This window comes from Chanos chanos, chromosome 1 (assembly GCF_902362185.1).
Source record: "Chanos chanos chromosome 1, fChaCha1.1, whole genome shotgun sequence".
Lineage (NCBI taxonomy): Eukaryota > Metazoa > Chordata > Actinopteri > Gonorynchiformes > Chanidae > Chanos > Chanos chanos.
The window spans coordinates 54,910,197-54,927,251 of NC_044495.1; the positions used below are offsets into that span (position 1 = coordinate 54,910,197).

Genomic DNA, 17,055 nt, shown 5'->3' on the forward strand with positions numbered 1-17,055 from the left:
AAAACGTACATGCGTTTCTGATTAACGATATCATATTATTTTCGACTGTTAATGTATGATCGGAATGACAGATGAATTGATCCGGGGCTATTTTTTATTATTTTTATTGTTGTAAAAAAAAAAAGAGAGAGAGAGAGATCCGGGGCTATTCATAAAACATTCGGGGCTGTAGCCCCGGACGCCCAGGTCTAACGACGCCACAGTATATATATATATATATACAATATACACACTAAATGTAAAAGCCTGTTTGTACATTTTAAACACTGTGCATTAAACAGTAGGCCTAAACTAGCCCAATTTTTAACAGGAATGCAAGTAGCTGGTTGGTGCTCTCTACAACTTGTAGTAATGCTTACTTGTGCTCACATCATGCAGTATGGAGGAGACATTGCGCCATGCATTTCCATTGCCATCCAATGATGGATTTGTCCGTTCACCTGGTGGGACCATAGGATGTTAGATGATCTGCTGGGGGATGGGCTGTGGAGGCTGGGGTGATGGAGGTTGGGGCAGGCGCTGTTGTGGAGGTGGAGGTGCTGGCATCATAGGATGTGGATTGGGTGATGACGCTGGCTGTGGTAGCACAGACATCTGTGGCATGGACCAGGCACTGGGAGTTAATCTTGGCAGAAGGGCAGAAACCCAAGGTGGTGGTGATGAGGAATGTGGTTGACGAGGACACAAAGCACTGATAACAGTGCCCATTAGCTGCATGAACATCTGATTGTTTGCCTGTTGTTGAGCTTGCGTTGTTGGAATCTCCTTTCCTCAGCCTCCTGCTGAGCTCTTAACATGTTCTCTGAGCAGCACTCTCTTGTGCTTGATGGTTTTGGTCAGCTTCATGCATTTCCTCCAGCTGCCTCATCTGTTCAGCCTGGTAAACTTGAAGCTCATCAAATAGGCTAGATCTAGCCTTTCTTTTTCTAGATTGAGTCTCAGGAATGGCCAGCCAGCCTCTTCCACCTTGCCCTTCCTGGCTCCTACCTCCGTTGTTATGATCAGCATCACAGGCCTCTGTGTCAGTGGATGTGTCCAGTGTGTCATCCGTAGGTGCACTTGTTTCAGTCTTGTTAGCATTTTCCACTGCTAATTAAAGCAAACAATTAGCCTACTCACTGCAACATCAGGCTTAACAAACACAGAGAATATAAGGAAAACACATAGTAACATTTGTGTTCAAGGTAAACAGGCTTTTGTGAATTTTAGTCAAATAAGTGTAAATATGTAGCTAAAAGAATACTTCTACCACGCAATTTTGTTAAGGTTACTTTAAAAAACAAGTGGAGATACTCACCATTTGCATCCGAGTCAACAGAATAGCTGCTAGTGGTGGTATTAGATGGTGACGCGCCAGAGCTAGCATCATAGGACTCTACAATATCCACGGGGTCAACTATGGGTTTAGTTCCAAGAATTCTGTCGAGCTCGTCCAACCAGGGAAACTCGTCCTTTTCCTCCCCTGAATTTCCACTTTTGTTAAGAGCTTCTCGCACGTTCACAAACTGTTGTCAAAATTGTTTTTTTATTTTTTTTTTTATTTCATGCGACACTACTGACCAGTGAAAGCCCTTCTCCTTCAGTCGGTCGCTAAACAACTTGTATACTTCGGTACAAAACTATCCAATATCTATAAATCGTTTGCATTGAATTATGGGTAGGATTGTAAGCGTTTAAAAACAGAACTCAATTTCACCATTACTTCGGCTGTACTGAAAAGGGCATACGCTTGCCCTCTCTTCACATGAGTGCTTAACATGTGTAGGCTGTGTTGAAGACCACGGGCATACCTGGGGGGTATTTCAGAAAGCAGGTTTAGTGAAAACTCAAAGTTAGTTAACTTACAGTAAGTAGTAAACCTCCTAATAGAAGAGCCCTATGGCTTTGTTTTGCTAGGAGAATGAAGCCACAGGACTCTTCTATTAGGAGGTTTACTACTTACTCTAAGTTAACTAACTCTGAGTTTTCACTAAACCTGCTTTCTGAAATACCCCCCTGATGGATCTTTGGAAATATTTTCGGCTAATGAGCATGTCACAGTTCTGGAGGATTGATGCGCGCCTCCTCCTGAACTGTCTCGATATGCGCCTTGGCCGACTAGTGTGTCAACACATTGTTTTCCACTCGCAGCCGCGTCTCATTTTCAAACTGCCTAATGTGATAAATGCAAATGATGTAATGAATGATGATCAGGGCCAAAATCAACCCGCGTAGCTGTCCCTCCATTGTGAAGCTGGAAAGTGGCGCGTTAATTTATTTCCGAAACGTAAACATCAAAGTGACCAATGACGGAGTGGTATGCCCTTTTTTTTTTTTAAATTTTGGTTCATTTATAAATAATGCCATATGAAACTGAACCGAATCTACGTCAGTATGCAACATTGTAACAATTTCATTCACTCCTTGCGAACCAAAGCAATCGAACCATAGGTCTGAAAACGTCCTAGTCTGCAGCCTAGTAAGACTGCTGTGTTCACACATGCCCAAACGAACCGAACTTGGGGTGGAAACGCTCCAGGGTTTGAAGCAAACACTCCAAATGAACTCGGTGTGAAAAGGCCTTCAGCCCTCTAGGTTTGCCCTTGGCAGATGACATGCTACTGCACTGGGACCTCGAATAGATGGAACCATGGCCGCTGGTAATGGAAACCCTAATAAATTTACATTTAATTTTGATTTCGGTTTTTCGTGATAAAGTGGTATTTTTCTTTGTTTTCTCAAAATCTCGACTTCTTTATGTCATGGTCACGAAATAACGAAACTTTGGTTTCTCGAGATAACACTATTCATTCGAGATGTCCCCTGCTAACAATTTAATTATGTCATTATCATGGGAAATGAAAGTTTCATTATTTCGTGACAATGACATAAAGAAGTCGAGATTTCGAGAAAACAAAGAAAAATAACACGCTATGACGAGAAAATGTAATCCAATTTAAATGTAAATTCATGACATCTTTGGGCTTCCATAGTTAACAACAGCAAGAACTATAGTGTGGACAAAAAGAGGACTGAGGCCCCATCAGAGCTGAAGTGGACCAGAAAGATAAATGAGTCCTTTTTCAAATGAACTCACAGCGTGAATGCAAAAAGGACTGAGTCCCTTTTCTTTTGGTCCACTTTTTGGTCCACTTTTTGACAAATGGTAGGCTTAATGATTTGCATGGTATTTTTGGGACTATTTAGAATTCTGTAGACAAATAAACAAACACACACACACCATACATACACACATACATACATACGCACATACATGCATATATAAAGCTACTTTTCTAGCCTAGCAGATAAAAATATAAAGAATAAACAATAATCTTAAGCTTTCAGGAAATCATCTACATTTCTCTGGAAACACAAGGATTTTATTACAAAACTTTACTGGGACATTACAAGAGAAATTTTAAGAAAAGTACCACAAAGCCATTCTCTTGCCTGCAATCTCAATTTTGCCAGAATAGAACATCAGTGACATTTGATGTGTCTCTTTCGACCATAACACATTTTTTATATGGAGACAACCCTCTATGACTAATTTTGTGAGCTGTTAGGACAGGTCATAAACCTTATTTATGTGTACATATTATCAGTTTTTACTGATGAAGGACAAAGGAGAGCACACACACCCAAAGTTTTAAAAGCCAGTATTTTGTGTGTATTGCAGACTTATTTGCAGAACTATTCAGTTATGGAAGTCAAAGTACAGGTGTTTGGGGCAGAATAACCAGCTTTATGTTTACACTTCTGTGTTTTAGGATTCAGTTTCATCATCACATCTTTTCACTTAATGCTCATTTACTTGAGCAAGGGTCAGCTCTTTGATAATAAATGTTATCTGTTTTGATTCTGTTGTAAATATTTTTAATCTTCTTCAGTTTTAACCCACTCTCCCTCACTTTATTTGATATGCTGCTTGGCCCCTTCGTTTGATTTAAAACTTGGGCTCTCTAGTATAAACCCATTATTAGCCTGTGCTCATGCATTCATTTGGATCATTAATGAGTTGAATGACTGTACATTGCATACCATTGGGGGACAGTGCTGCAAGCCTGTGACACAACAAAATAAGCAACAAGCAAGGACTGGTTCAGTACCCAAATAGGGTGATTTATTTGTGAGTTAAGTGAATTTGTAGGTGAAATTAAGAGAATAGGTGGTTGGGATGTAGCTTTCCACTGATAGATGCAGTGCACTGGTGAGGTGAGATGAGGATGGCCAGGTGCTATCACGGATCTAACAGAAAGAGAGAGAGAGAGAGCTAGAAAGAGAGAGACACACAGAGAGAGAGAATGAATGAAGGGCCAGTCATTCCTCTGGGTCATAGCCTTATGTGTGGCTTTTTGACAACTGCTCCAGTGTGCCCTCATAGCATGACATGTTTGTTCAGAGCTTCCATTGTCACAAGCACTAGTTACAATTTGTATGATGTGCAGTCATATTTCATAAGTTAAGTGTCCAGTAGAGGAATAGCTGGCAACATCAGTCATTTTACAGTCACAGAACTGTTTTTAACTCCAACTATCAGTTTCATTTACTGTATGATATAATGGTGTCTTCTAGTGTTTCTCATATATTCAGTATACATACAGACCAAATGCGAATTACTGCTGAGTATTTCCAATGTATTTCCTCAATTATTGAAGCCTTTTTCCCCTGTTTTTCACCCAAATTTGGAGTGTTCAAAGTCATTAGTACCCACCATTGCAAGGCAAAATAGTGAGCTCTAGTGCATACATTCTACATATGTAGTCAGTGGTCAGTTGCCACTCTATTCACTTGCTAGTGTGCAAGGGTCTCCTTGTGAATGTATCAGTGCAGTGTGGAAGTCAACACTGTTTTCTTAGATTCACCTAGAGCTGAGCATGCACCCTGCTGACGGTGAAGTTCTATGATGGTGGGGGCACCCAGTCTGGCTGACCCTCCCCGACCAGATGTGTTACTTGTGATGACTTATCAGAGGTGGCTATGATGGAATCATTTTCATTGCATTTCATATGTTTAAAAAGAAGTGTCAGCATTACGTAAAATAGATTCTGGCATCTTGACAATGATAAAAAAAATGTGGATTTAATAAAGGTTTGTCCTACATCCTTATTCTCCTCCCTCCTAACCTAACTTATTCAGGACTAACTGTTCAAATGTTAAGACTGATGCATCTTGAACTTCTATTTTACATGGTATAGTGGTAGTGTGAATCATACCCTTGCTGACCTTAGCTGAACAAACTACACTGGCTGAAGAAGCAGCGCAAGGGTTTGTAAACTGGCTTAAGGAAAATGTGTGTGTGTGTGTCTGTGTGTGTGTGTGTGTGTGTGTGTGTGTGTGTGTGTGTGTGTGTGGGATGGGAGTGTTAGGGATTGAGGAGGAGGTGATTTACCAAAATGAATGCTGCAGGGAGTGAGGCAAGGATTCTTTGGCCTTCTATGGCTTTCTTCTGTTAGAAAATATATTCAAAAAGATACAAAACTGGGGCTGGTGCTCTTCAGACCGTATATGTTCTCCCCAAAGATTTCCTAAAGGGGAGTAATCTTGCTTAGAAGGCAGTGATTTTAACAAGTGTCCTGCTCCATGACTAAAGTTATGTTATCCTTTTTCAGCCTTCAGTTTTATCAGTGTCATTTAATTCATGTCTTTAAACAACAAGCATACGTGTAAAAGCATAGAGATACAGTTCTTGATTCAAACACTGAACATTTATTAACAGAATCTACTGAATAGACCATTGAAAAACAGTTGAAACATAATTTCATATTCCCACATAATTCTACTGGCTAAAATCATGACATGCATACTTCTCATCAACAATTTTATTTATAAAGCAAAAAATAACCTTCCAAAAAAATTATGTTGCAAATATTAAGTATTAAGCTTATCTGAGTACTCATACACAGCCTGACATTTTAAGATTTTTTTTTATATTTCTCCCAGCAGTAGCAGGACACAGTCATTCAAACACCACTTCATGGCATTTTCCAAATAATTTCGACTAGAAATAAAAACCTGTAATGAAAAAGCAATCAACATCAGATGACTGGTTTGACAGGCATGCCAATTCCATGATCATGGCAATTGGGAAAATGCGGTCAATTAAAACCATGCCCTGGCTCTGTGGCTACAGCCACTACTAAAGCTATGTCAAGTCCATTTGTTTTTCCAAAAAAGTGAACATAGCCTGCTGTGGCCATCTCCCACTTTGGGTTGTGTATAGATTCTACATCTGGCCTTTGGGGTAAGTCTAAAACCAAGTTCAAAAACATAACTTCTATTCCTTAATTGTTCAAACTGTAAACCCTCTTATGTCAAGCTTATTAGTTTGCAGTCTCTTAACAGTTTCCTCTATGCATTGAAGTTGCTCGCCCTCATTATGGTCTCTAAAAGGAATGTTGTGTATCTTTAAGATCAAGCCTGTGGTGCTCCATAACACTTATAACTCACTGACTTGACAGTCTAGAGACTACCCACTGTAGAGAACAGCGAGGTGCCTTACAAAAGCTGAAGTCAGTTGTGACTGTGACCTCATGGGCCTCTGGAAGAGATTATTTATTCTCTTGATATTTAAAGTTTGGGAGTTTTTTCCCAAATATGTTTTTGTTTCTTGAACCACGGCTTTACAATGGGATCAGGTTTAACATTCGGTCAGTTTTAACAGTGTAACAGTCAGAACAGCCATTTTTTTCAGTGGCGTGTCAATCAGGAATAGTGAACTGTTTGATTAATGTTCCATCTCATAGGAAAATGGTAGATAATGCACATACTTCAGTGTCAAGGAAATTGATGTGCTGCTAAGATAAGTATTTTAAACATGACCCCAGTCTAAAGGACTAATAAAAGTCAGAAATCAAAATCTCAGGTTCCTCTCTTTACTCCTTGAATAGTTTTCATTGCCAGAGAAGAGGTAGTAAAGATACAGTATTTCCAACATTTGTCTAAATACTAAAGGGAGGCCCCTGATTGGATAATTTCTACTGTGACATCTGTAACAATGTTTCAGAGTTTGATACAAAGTATCATGCATCAGTCACTGGCATGATTGAATACAAAACCTTTTCACAAATCAAGGGCACTATCAGTAGGCTATTGTCGCTTCATTGTTTGCTGATCATTTTAAGTTCCTTTGATTGATTGCTTTGTCTGATACCACAACATTTTTGATCACAGTAATTTTTGGCCTCTGTTGACTGTAGTTTTGTCTTCAAGTGATGTGACATTAAGCATTTAACAGTTATTATAGATTTTTGTAGACGACAAATGTCTTAGAAGACGGGTTTTGGAACTTCTTATTAGAGTGGTAACGTTTCACATACTTGTCATTAAGTGTTCCAAGTGGTGAGACTATTTTTCAGATGATTTGGTGTGTACAGAATACCGTAAGTGGGCACATCAATACCCCACATCTAGTGAATGCAAAGTCTTGTGTACTATACATAGCAAGGCTGATTTAAGCCTGTTTTCTCTATCAAATGAATAGCAAATTAAATTAAATGTAATAAAAAAAAATTAGCTGGATTAAACTCTATTTGCCTATTGCCTGACTGAAAGATTCATGATTTCTGCTTTGTTGTTCCTCATTAGACAAAGAAAAAAGACTATTGAGCTCTCTCTGATGCCTCTAAAAGAATATGTTTTAGACAGTAACAAATGTTGTTAAGTTTGAATTTCAAGGCATTTTGGACTGTCATTTGTCCACACAGAGGCCACTGCATGGGTCACAGAATTCAGTCACATTGATCACTGCAGCCATGCTAGCACCTTTGCCATGGCCAAGTTTCTGTATATCAAAAAATCTTCTACCATGATGGCTATGATAACTCTATGAGACAGACTTGTGACCTTGTACAAGTGGTCATTTTAACATTATATTATTGATGGGAGGGTTTATGAAAAACTCCCTTGGATTAAATTATTCTTACCTGCAGTGTCAGTTGCAGTTGTTGCCTTTGACGAGGAAGAATGTTCCAACTGCCACTCCCAGCAGCCCTACAGTCAGACCCACTCCACAGAACACAGATGGACCAATACTGGGCACAGTAATCTCAGAATCCGCATCTATTGAACGTACACACAAGCACATTCCAGCATACACAAATACACCCATACACACAGACACACCATTGAATTTGATTTATACATGTATGCATATCTAAGTGTTGTTAATTTTGAAACTATGAATTGAAATGAACTGTACGTATCTTTTACTGATGATTTCATCTATTCACTACTTTTAGTTTCTCCTTTCTTTTGATTTTATATATTGTGTAATACCTAATGTAACAAATTAATTGAAACATTATTTAATTTATTGAAATTTAGCGTGCAATAAACTTACTTTTAATTGTACATTATTGTGTAATAAATACAGTGTATATTCATTTAGTATTAATTTATTATTGTTAAAAGCTCAGTGTGTGTGTGTGTTTGCACAGTGTCCCCTTTAGTTGTAATGAGTGCAGTGACAGCAAGCCATTTTCAGATAGTTTAAGCTTAACAAATCATATCCTAAGGCATAAAATATTCTCACTAAATACACAGATGACTATTGAACACTGTGTTCATTTCAGACATAGTCAAACACTCACCCCACTCTTTGGTTAGGGGTTGTTGGAGGGCCTGGTGTTCCACTGTGCAGGTGTAGATGTCCCCCTGTTCTGGAGTGATACTCAATGTGGAGAACATGTTGAAGGTGCCATCTTTATTAGGTTGAAATTGGCTTACAGCGACCCCTTCTCTCACATCCTCATTGTTCCTTGTCCACCTTACTTTGAGTGCAGGAGGAAAAAATCCAGTGACATGACAAATGAGCCTGTTTTCCATACCGAGTGTCACATCATTCCTGGGGTAGAGGGAGCCTGTTGGTGGTTCTGAGAACACAACCGTTTTATTGTCAAGTATAAAATGGAGAGGTTTAATGCACATGAAACCTCATAACATGCTTTTTTATGTGAAATGAGCAATGCAAAATGTTTAGGGGCTTACCTAATACTTCCTCTGGATTGTTGTGACCCTTAATACTACTTTGTATGTTTTGTTTACAAGCGCCTTGTTTACCCTCAGCATCGGCATACATATCATCTCCGTACGAGAAAGCAGCAGCAAATTCAGGCAGTGTCATAAAAAACTTTTTCTGAACGTAGTCTGCATGTCCCATTTCATCCCCATCAAGTGCATAGAAGTACTCTCCTTGTTTTGTGTCAAAACATCCAAACATGCCTGTGTCCCTGTGTTTGACTGAAAGAGATAAAAAAAGATACTCAGATCAGCACAAACACTACCTTCTTGAAAAATTCCAGTTTAAAATGAAAAGCTCTGTGAACACACACAGAGTGAATTTGTCCTGGGAATCAAACTGGCAACCCCCCACTTATAAGCCCAAATCTCTAACCGCTAGACCATGGAAGCTCAATCCCTCATTGAGTCAATTCAGATATGGACATTGTAAGATTATAGTAACATCTTGACAGATGCTCAGGAAAAGAGAAATGTTGAACCTGACAGTCTTATTATAGTTACAAAGAAAGCTTCACACCTCTGGCGCCACATTACAGTTGGAGCCAAGAGCAACTGATTTAGCAAAATAAAACTGGTAATGGGCAAATGGCCACTGACTTAAGGGGCCTTAAATATTAGCACCAAGATTCTGATTTTCATTATGCAACATTGTAAACCTATTGTCTGTTGCCATTTGTTTCATGGTATGAAAGGCCAGTCATAGTTCTCTGAGTTAAGCTTAGCAGGTAGACAACCTGCCGGATTCCATCACCACCAAATAAAGGTTTTCTCCAAGCTTGCTTTTGGTCCGGTTCGTTTACTTGTAAAATCACAAGAAAACCCAACAACACATTCAGAAAGAACATGTGGTTTATTATGCACTAAATGTGCTCTTGCAATGTAAGACTTCTTGTAATTGTTACGTAAATTTTCAATATGTTGCTGTCGTTGTTATATTCATTTTCAATGCATTGTAGTCTATGACTGATTTTTTAGTTACTAAAGTTAAATTTACTCAAAAAGGCTGTACTCTTTAAGTGTTTTGTGTGTTTACTTATTTAATCATTTATTGTCCAGTCCAAAAGTATGGAACAGTTATCTCTTTTAGATAACAGATTCCAAATTTACCAGCAAACAGAGAGTAATGAATCTGTTCTGATTCAACATTTATGCAGCATTTGATTTAACAGTTTTTAATTGTTTAGCTGCCGAAATTGTGCATCTTCTGTCCAAATTCACTGAGGATCTGCATGTAACAGTCAGGGTCACTCTAAAATACAAATCATCAGCTTACCTTGAGCTCCTGTGCTGACCACAGCAGTGAGAATTGCAAGGATGAAGAGATAGAGCTTCATCTTTCATTGAATTGCAAAGAATGTATACATAAACAGACAGGCTCAAACCCTAGTGAGAAATCACTGAATCTGTAAGCCTTTTTTTTCTGTCCCACTGGAGCCTCTTCACTGTACTAGCCAATAAGATTACTAATTTCACATTGACACTGTTGTATCTAGGTAAGTTTCATTTCAAATTTAACCAAATCTTTAACAGTGGTCAAGTGCTCAGCCATCGCTAACATTAGTAAACTTCAGATTTCCATTAATGTGTTTGACTGTGCAGCCAGAACTGATGTAGATTACCGATATGCATTACTACTGCAAGTATTCAGTTATGAGTTAATTGTGTATGTGACAAACACAGACAAAACTGGGACTAGAGTTGCAAATTTTAGTTAATGTGACTAATATACTCAGTAAGATTGGGCACCACAATTCTCATCAGCTCAGTTGTCTTTAAAATGTCTTATTGTCTTAAACCACAGTTCAAGAAAACAACCTGTAAAGGTGTGGTGCACATCATAACATACAATGATGACACATAAAATAGCCTGTGGAGATTTTTGATGAAATTCAGCTTATAGCTTTCTTTGTCAAATTAATAATATGATTAGTATCAACACTAATTATATATCTTTTGCTAAACTTTCTTTAATAATTCTAATTACTCTGCTCTGATCTATAAGATATGAAACACAGAACAGTAGACCAGCAGAAATCCAGTGGTCGGTGAAAACTCCCAGCGGTTCACTGTCCGTAAGACTAATAAGAATGAACTTAGTGATATCTGAAATGAATGACATACACTAAATAAGGAATGAAGCAAACATTTCCTTGAAGAGTACAGGACTGTTGTGACTTTATTTGAATAACATAATACAGTATTGCTCAAGCACATGGGGGAACTACAGTTGCCCCAAGTCTCCTGTCAATTTAAGAATGCTAAAAGGGAAAATGAGGTCTTAATCAAATTAAGAGGATGTAAGATATGGCCATGATGTTGGTATGGTGTTGCAGCCAAATCTCATGGAGGTGATCATATGATATAAAATTTAAGTAAATTTTCCTTAACATTTCAATATCACAATATCAGTTGCTCTCAGTGTTGTTGTTCTCAACTCTGAGTTTACTATAAACATTACATTGCAGAACCAGAACTTAATTCCTGAAAGGGTTTATAGATGCATCTCGAGCCTCCCTGTATTCCATCTTTAAAATTTGCCAAAACTGAACAAAACTGATTAAATTTATTGAATATAGAGATACTGTCAGGGCAATGAATCTTGGTAACAGTTACCAAATACGATCTCCAGCAAAAATGTAAGGGCACAATTATAAAGCTTTAGTACATCCATTAATTCAACATTACATAACTGAATTAAGCTCGTCCATCTTCATTTTAGCCAACGTTATGTATTATAGTGTTTTATAAGTGGTTCAACTTGTAGTAGACTAAGGATGAACTGAGGAAACGGGAATGAACATTACAGCTTAGTCTTTAGTCTCATGATTTCTTTCACTGGATTTGTAGAGAAGCAAATATAAATACATTCAAAAAAACATTCGCAAACAAAACCAGTCTGGAAAATCCCATGAATCAAACATTTTTAAAGCACAGATGAAACAGTGAAAAAGGCTTTTTCTCACAGCATCAGCAGTTGCTGGATAAAGATATAATGGAAGCTGTCATCATAATGTAATTGTGAAATACACCGACAACCACCATCCACTTTGAACGATTGGGGTTTGTTATAGTGTTACATCTAATCACTGTTAAACATTTATTTTGATCAGTGCAAAAAATTTAGTGTTCAAGAAAGCAATAATAATAATAAAAAAGCATAAGTAGTTGCCAGTTAAAGTTATTTTTACGAACATAGCTCTGCAAGTGAGGCAGACAGTAAGTGTCATGCTTGTAGTAACAGCAAAAGGCAGTGATTCAAAGTGAATTCATGTCGCACGACAAAGATGCTTACAAGCGGCAGAGGAGGTTTTTGGAAAGTCCACACTGTATCACTTTGTATCATGTAGACAGTGTAGCCAGTGGAAATGTAAGTGTGTACTCAGTCACTTATTGCTGGATCAGTGGCAGTTTTGAAAAACCATCTGTCTTGATAGTTTCAAAACACCAGTATAACAGCTCCCCTTTCTGCCATAGAAAGGTAGCATAGCTTCCATTTTTGGCTATTGCTAAGACACAAAAACGGACACTTGTGGCACAATTAATGAAATCACTAACTCATGTAGCCTATCTATTGACCAGGTATGCTAAAACATAAGCACACTGTCAGCGTTACACTGTTTGAAATTCTAAAACACACTTTTTGTAAATAGCTAAACATGATCATCTACATTAGATACATCATTCAAAACTAAAAGCCTGTGTGTGTTGTGTGCTAAACACTGCCATTGAAATACAACACTCATTTATCAAGTACCTGTACCCAGAATGCACATGTGAAAACACTTCGATCACTTAGAAATCGGAGCTTGAACCCCATAAATAGGATTGAGGTTTGCTCTTTGGTGTGCACAACAATGGAGGCCAGTTTTGGACAGATAGTTAGAGGAAGAGGTGTTTGAGTAAGAGGAAGATGAGGACTAGGAAAAGAAGGAAGAGGTGGAGGCAGAGGAAAAGGAGGAGGAGGAGCAGGAGGAGAAGGAAGGAAGAAGGGGAAGAGGAGGAGAAGGAGGAAGAAGTGGACGAGGATGAGGAGTGGCGAGAGGACAAGTCAGAGGAAGTAGGAGAGCTGTCACAGATGAGATCTGAGCCACTTTGGTTGCCCATGTAATCAACCATGGGTTGAGTCTACAGATGGCTGGTCAGAGGGTCCAGCCTAATTTGAGCCGCTACAGTGTAGTAGGTGTCATCTGGACATTTTGAAATGAGAACAGGAAAGTCCTACCCACTACTGCAGTATTTCATAAGAAGGAAATCTTAGACCCTAAACATTCGCATTTTGTTTTTGCAGAATTGAAGGCAACCCTGCACAGGAGGTAGAAATCACCTGTTGACACAAGAACAGGAACAACACATCATAAACATGGTCATTGCAAACAACAGCATACTTTTGTGACAACTGCAACACCACATCATCACTGATGACACATCATCTGGAAACAGACGTTATAGCAACGTCATGCTAAGAGCTGTTGTTTACGGGTAACCAGGATAACTACACATTTTTAAGTACAAATTTAATGACTTTTAAGACCTTTTAAATACATCCAAAAGGAAAAAAATACCATTACTGCAGCAAAAGAAATCGACAAATTGCTATACACTATTAATGAGTTTTATTGAATTTGAATGACAGAAATATTGAGTGCACATGTTTTTTTTTTCCCACCGCAGCCCTCAAATCATAAGCTGGATAAACACATTCTTATTTACGGTTAAAATGCAGATCTCAGCCACACAAGTGGACACACGAGCACCTACCGAAGCAGAGTGTACACTACCTCTTCAACATACAAATATACATTGGATGTGGTTATTGTTGGGGGATATAAAATACTGGCAAAATAAGACATTTTAAGACATTTTTAGACATGAATATCAAAAACTAAATGTAAGATGTTCTAAGGCTTTATATTTTACACGGATCTTTAAAAATGGCGGTTACAATCATCGTATACCTACGTCTGGACCAGTGGCCGCACACCTACGTCACAAGTTTCCTACTGTGCTGCGAAAGTACCTACCCTGAAGTAGGAACCAGAAAAGCCTCTCAAAACGGCATTCTAGTTCCTGTGGTGCGAACACACGAAAAAGGGGGTACTAACTATGGAAAAGTTCCTCCGGTGTGAAAGTTCCTTATATGGACTGATATCTGCATCTTTTCTGTCATACAATATGCTTTTTCCTGGCTGTTTCAGACAGTCATGGAGCTAGATGCTGCTGCAGACCAGCATGTTTATATATATATATATATATATATATATATATATATATATATATATATATATATATATATATAGATGAGGTAGCCAAAAACAGATGCCGGGGAAGAAACATCTTCGGGCAGCGCGCTGTCGTCTATGTTCTTCAGCAGTGTGATGGCAGCATCACAGAGTGTGTGCTGCAGTTGGCCAGAACGGTGTCCTTCACCACCATGCCACTCTTGGCCCATATAACACAGCTCATATTATCACATTCCCTGAAACCCTGCATGTCACCCTCATTTCTAAAGACTAGAGGAATGTGCCAGTGTACTCCAGGTTTGTTGTCATATTGTACAACGTAAGTTTCCACCAAGCAGCTATGGTCCATAATTGGTTCAACAATGTAGGTACAATTGCAGTCCTAACACAGGGGCACCAGAGATGTAGGTGCAATAGGATTAATAAATCAGTCTCATAAAAATCAGTCTCATATAAATCAGTCTCAAAGTTATTAACCATTAATTTGGGTGCTCAATATTTTACAATTAAACAATTAAGATTAGTGGAATAAGCTTAGAGAGTATTGCAGTACTAATGTATTACAATTACACTACTAAATCCATAACACTCATGAACAACCAGGCTGATGAAGGTAATTGGGAGTGCTTTGATGGCAGAGGTTGGCATTCAGTGAATACTGCAGTAGAAACAGACAGGACAACAGTTTGTTTCAAAGATACTATTTATTAACATAATCAATACTACTTGGCAAACTAATACTGATTATGGTACAATCAATAATCAGCAGCAAATAGAATGACCAAAGCGTAAATGGTAATATAATGGTGATGAGGCTATGTACAAGTATTCAATATAGGACTGAATGAGTGTTAGAGCAGAGATGCGTGTGTGGGTGTGAGAGAGAGAGAGAGAGAGAGAGAGCGTGCATGTGTGTGGGCATGTGCCTAGCTGCACACTGAAGAGAGAGAGAAGAACGAGGGAGAGAGGCTGTGCGCAGGCGCACAGGCAAGTATGCGTGGTATGAGGATGTAATGCGCAAGTGTGTATGCTAGGCACCAAGTGGGGATGGGCAACGAGAAGCGCATGTGTGTTAGAGAACAAAGAATCTCTAACTTGAGAGCTAGTCTCAAGCAAGTAGGCCCTAAACTCAACAACTCTACCCAACCCTTAACCCTTAACTCACACTGCTATCCCAATGTCGGAGGGAGTTAGAGAGAGAGAGAACGCATGCCAGATCTATCCTTCATAAGTTGTAACCAAAAGAAAATAACAAACGGCTAAAAACCGCATTGTGCATGAAATACAGTGTGTACATTTAAATCATTAAAGAATTCAAATCCCAACACTCCCTTCACGTTAACTGAACATAACCTTAAGACTAAAGTGCGACCGAAGATGCGTCTTTGGTGGCCTGATGAGCAGTGCGATTCACAGGTCCAGGGAGAGGTTCTTTTCCTTGTTGCTTGAAGATCTTCGGGGCTCCATCGCTCGTCCGATGATCTTGAAGGGCTCTTGATTTACTTTGTAGACGTTTTAAGAAATAAAAAGGGATCCGGTCGCCTTTTCTTCCGTTGAATACTGTATGCATTACAGTGTAATTAGCCGGTTGAATTTAAGGTCACAACTGCGCGAGAGAAAGTACATTAAGACTTTGGCCGTACAAATATCATGCTTCGTTGTTTCCTTGTTCTTTTCTTCAGCAGAGAAACGGTGTCTCTTTATGCAGACAGGCTGCAAGCGGCAGAGCTTGTACCTGCTCCTGTGTTTGGTTCCTTGGATCCCCAAGAGCCACAATCTGAAAGGCCTAATAAAGAGAAGCGTGGCTCACAAAGACATCAGGCCTCCCTGCTGCCCAGAGCCATGGAGGTCCCACTGCCCAGTGCCCCGGCCGATGTCTTACCTGCTCCAGTGCCCCAGTCTGTTCCTGAGCCGGAGTCTGTGTCTGATCTGCCTGTTCCTGAGTCTGAGCCCGAGTCTGCTGAAGTGCCCCATCTCCAGTCTGATCCAGAGTCTGCTCAAGTGCCCCAGTCTGATCCAGAGTCTGCTGAAGCGGCAGTGCCTGATGTGCCAGATCCCAAGCCCGCGCCAATGCCAGTGCCTGATGTGCCACATCCCAAGCCTCGGCTCCTGTCCTTGTTGCCTCGAGGTCTCCTCCTCCGGTTCTGGACCACTCATTGCCTGTTCCACCTCCCGAGCATCCTGACGCTCCAGATCTCATTTCAAGAGCTGTTCCTCCAGCTCTGGACCACTCATCATCTGCTCTGCATCCAGAGCCTCCTAACACCCTGGATCTACCGTTGCCCACTCCACTTCCAGAGCCTCCAAATCCCCTAGTTTCATCTCCTGCTCAGCCCTCAAAGTGCCTGGCTCCTGTTTCCATTGCCAAAACTGCTCCTCCTCCACGTTTAGACCCACCATTGGCTGCACCACCTCCAGAGCCTCAGGATCACGTAGTCCTGTCTCCCTGTCCACCTCTGGACCGCCCTGCACTTGCCCGATCCCTTGTGTCAGTTGGCATCCTCCCTGAATTTCCTGGTCCTCCCCTGGAGTCTGTCTGTGTCCTTCCCAAATCTCCTGGTCTTCTTGGTTCCCCTGTTTCTTGGTGTTGGTGCCTTGCGCATCAGGAGCTGCGCATCAGGGGAGGGGTACTGTCATGCCCTGGTTCCTCTCTCTCCTCTGTGTCCCCTTTTTCATTTGTTTTCTCTCTAGTGTCAGGTCTGGGTTCTGTTTTCTCTACACATACACCTATACATGAAATGTATACACACATACATGAAATACATGCACACTTAAACCATGGGCCCACACACACACCAAATATACGCACACG

General features: G+C 39.8%; 1 protein-coding gene across 2 annotated transcripts; it reads right to left on the reverse strand.

Moving 5' to 3' along the window:
• Positions 1-4,127: 4,127 nt before the first annotated feature.
• On the reverse strand, positions 4,128-10,366 carry LOC115826993 (RLA class II histocompatibility antigen, DP alpha-1 chain). 2 transcript variants are annotated; one of them, XR_004025802.1, is made up of 6 exons: positions 10,277-10,366; positions 8,971-9,222; positions 8,574-8,855; positions 7,908-8,043; positions 5,375-5,431; positions 4,128-4,255 (listed from the first exon to the last, which is right to left on the reverse strand). XR_004025802.1 is itself a non-coding variant. In XM_030790950.1 (5 exons), exons 1-4 carry the CDS (start codon positions 10,335-10,337, stop codon positions 7,916-7,918), a joined length of 723 nt encoding a protein of 240 aa, XP_030646810.1. In that variant the 5' UTR covers positions 10,338-10,366; the 3' UTR covers positions 4,128-4,255; positions 7,908-7,915. The 2 variants fall into 2 exon arrangements, 1 of the variants encoding a protein (XP_030646810.1); XM_030790950.1 differs by lacking the exon at positions 5,375-5,431.
• Between the last annotated feature and the right edge of the window lie 6,689 nt (positions 10,367-17,055).

What these genes read in the sequence shown, in the direction of transcription:
- LOC115826993 (XM_030790950.1), bottom strand. Translation starts at nt 10,337, where the DNA reads ATGAAGCTCTATCTCTTCATCCTTGCAATTCTCACTGCTGTGGTCAGC. An exon ending in CAATCCAGAGGAAGTATTAG is followed by an intron (nt 8,856 to 8,970) that starts GTAAGCCCCTAA and finishes TTGTGTTCTCAG; the next exon opens with AACCACCAACAGGCTCCCTC. An exon ending in ACCCCTAACCAAAGAGTGGG is followed by an intron (nt 8,044 to 8,573) that starts GTGAGTGTTTGA and finishes TACGTTCAATAG; the next exon opens with ATGCGGATTCTGAGATTACT.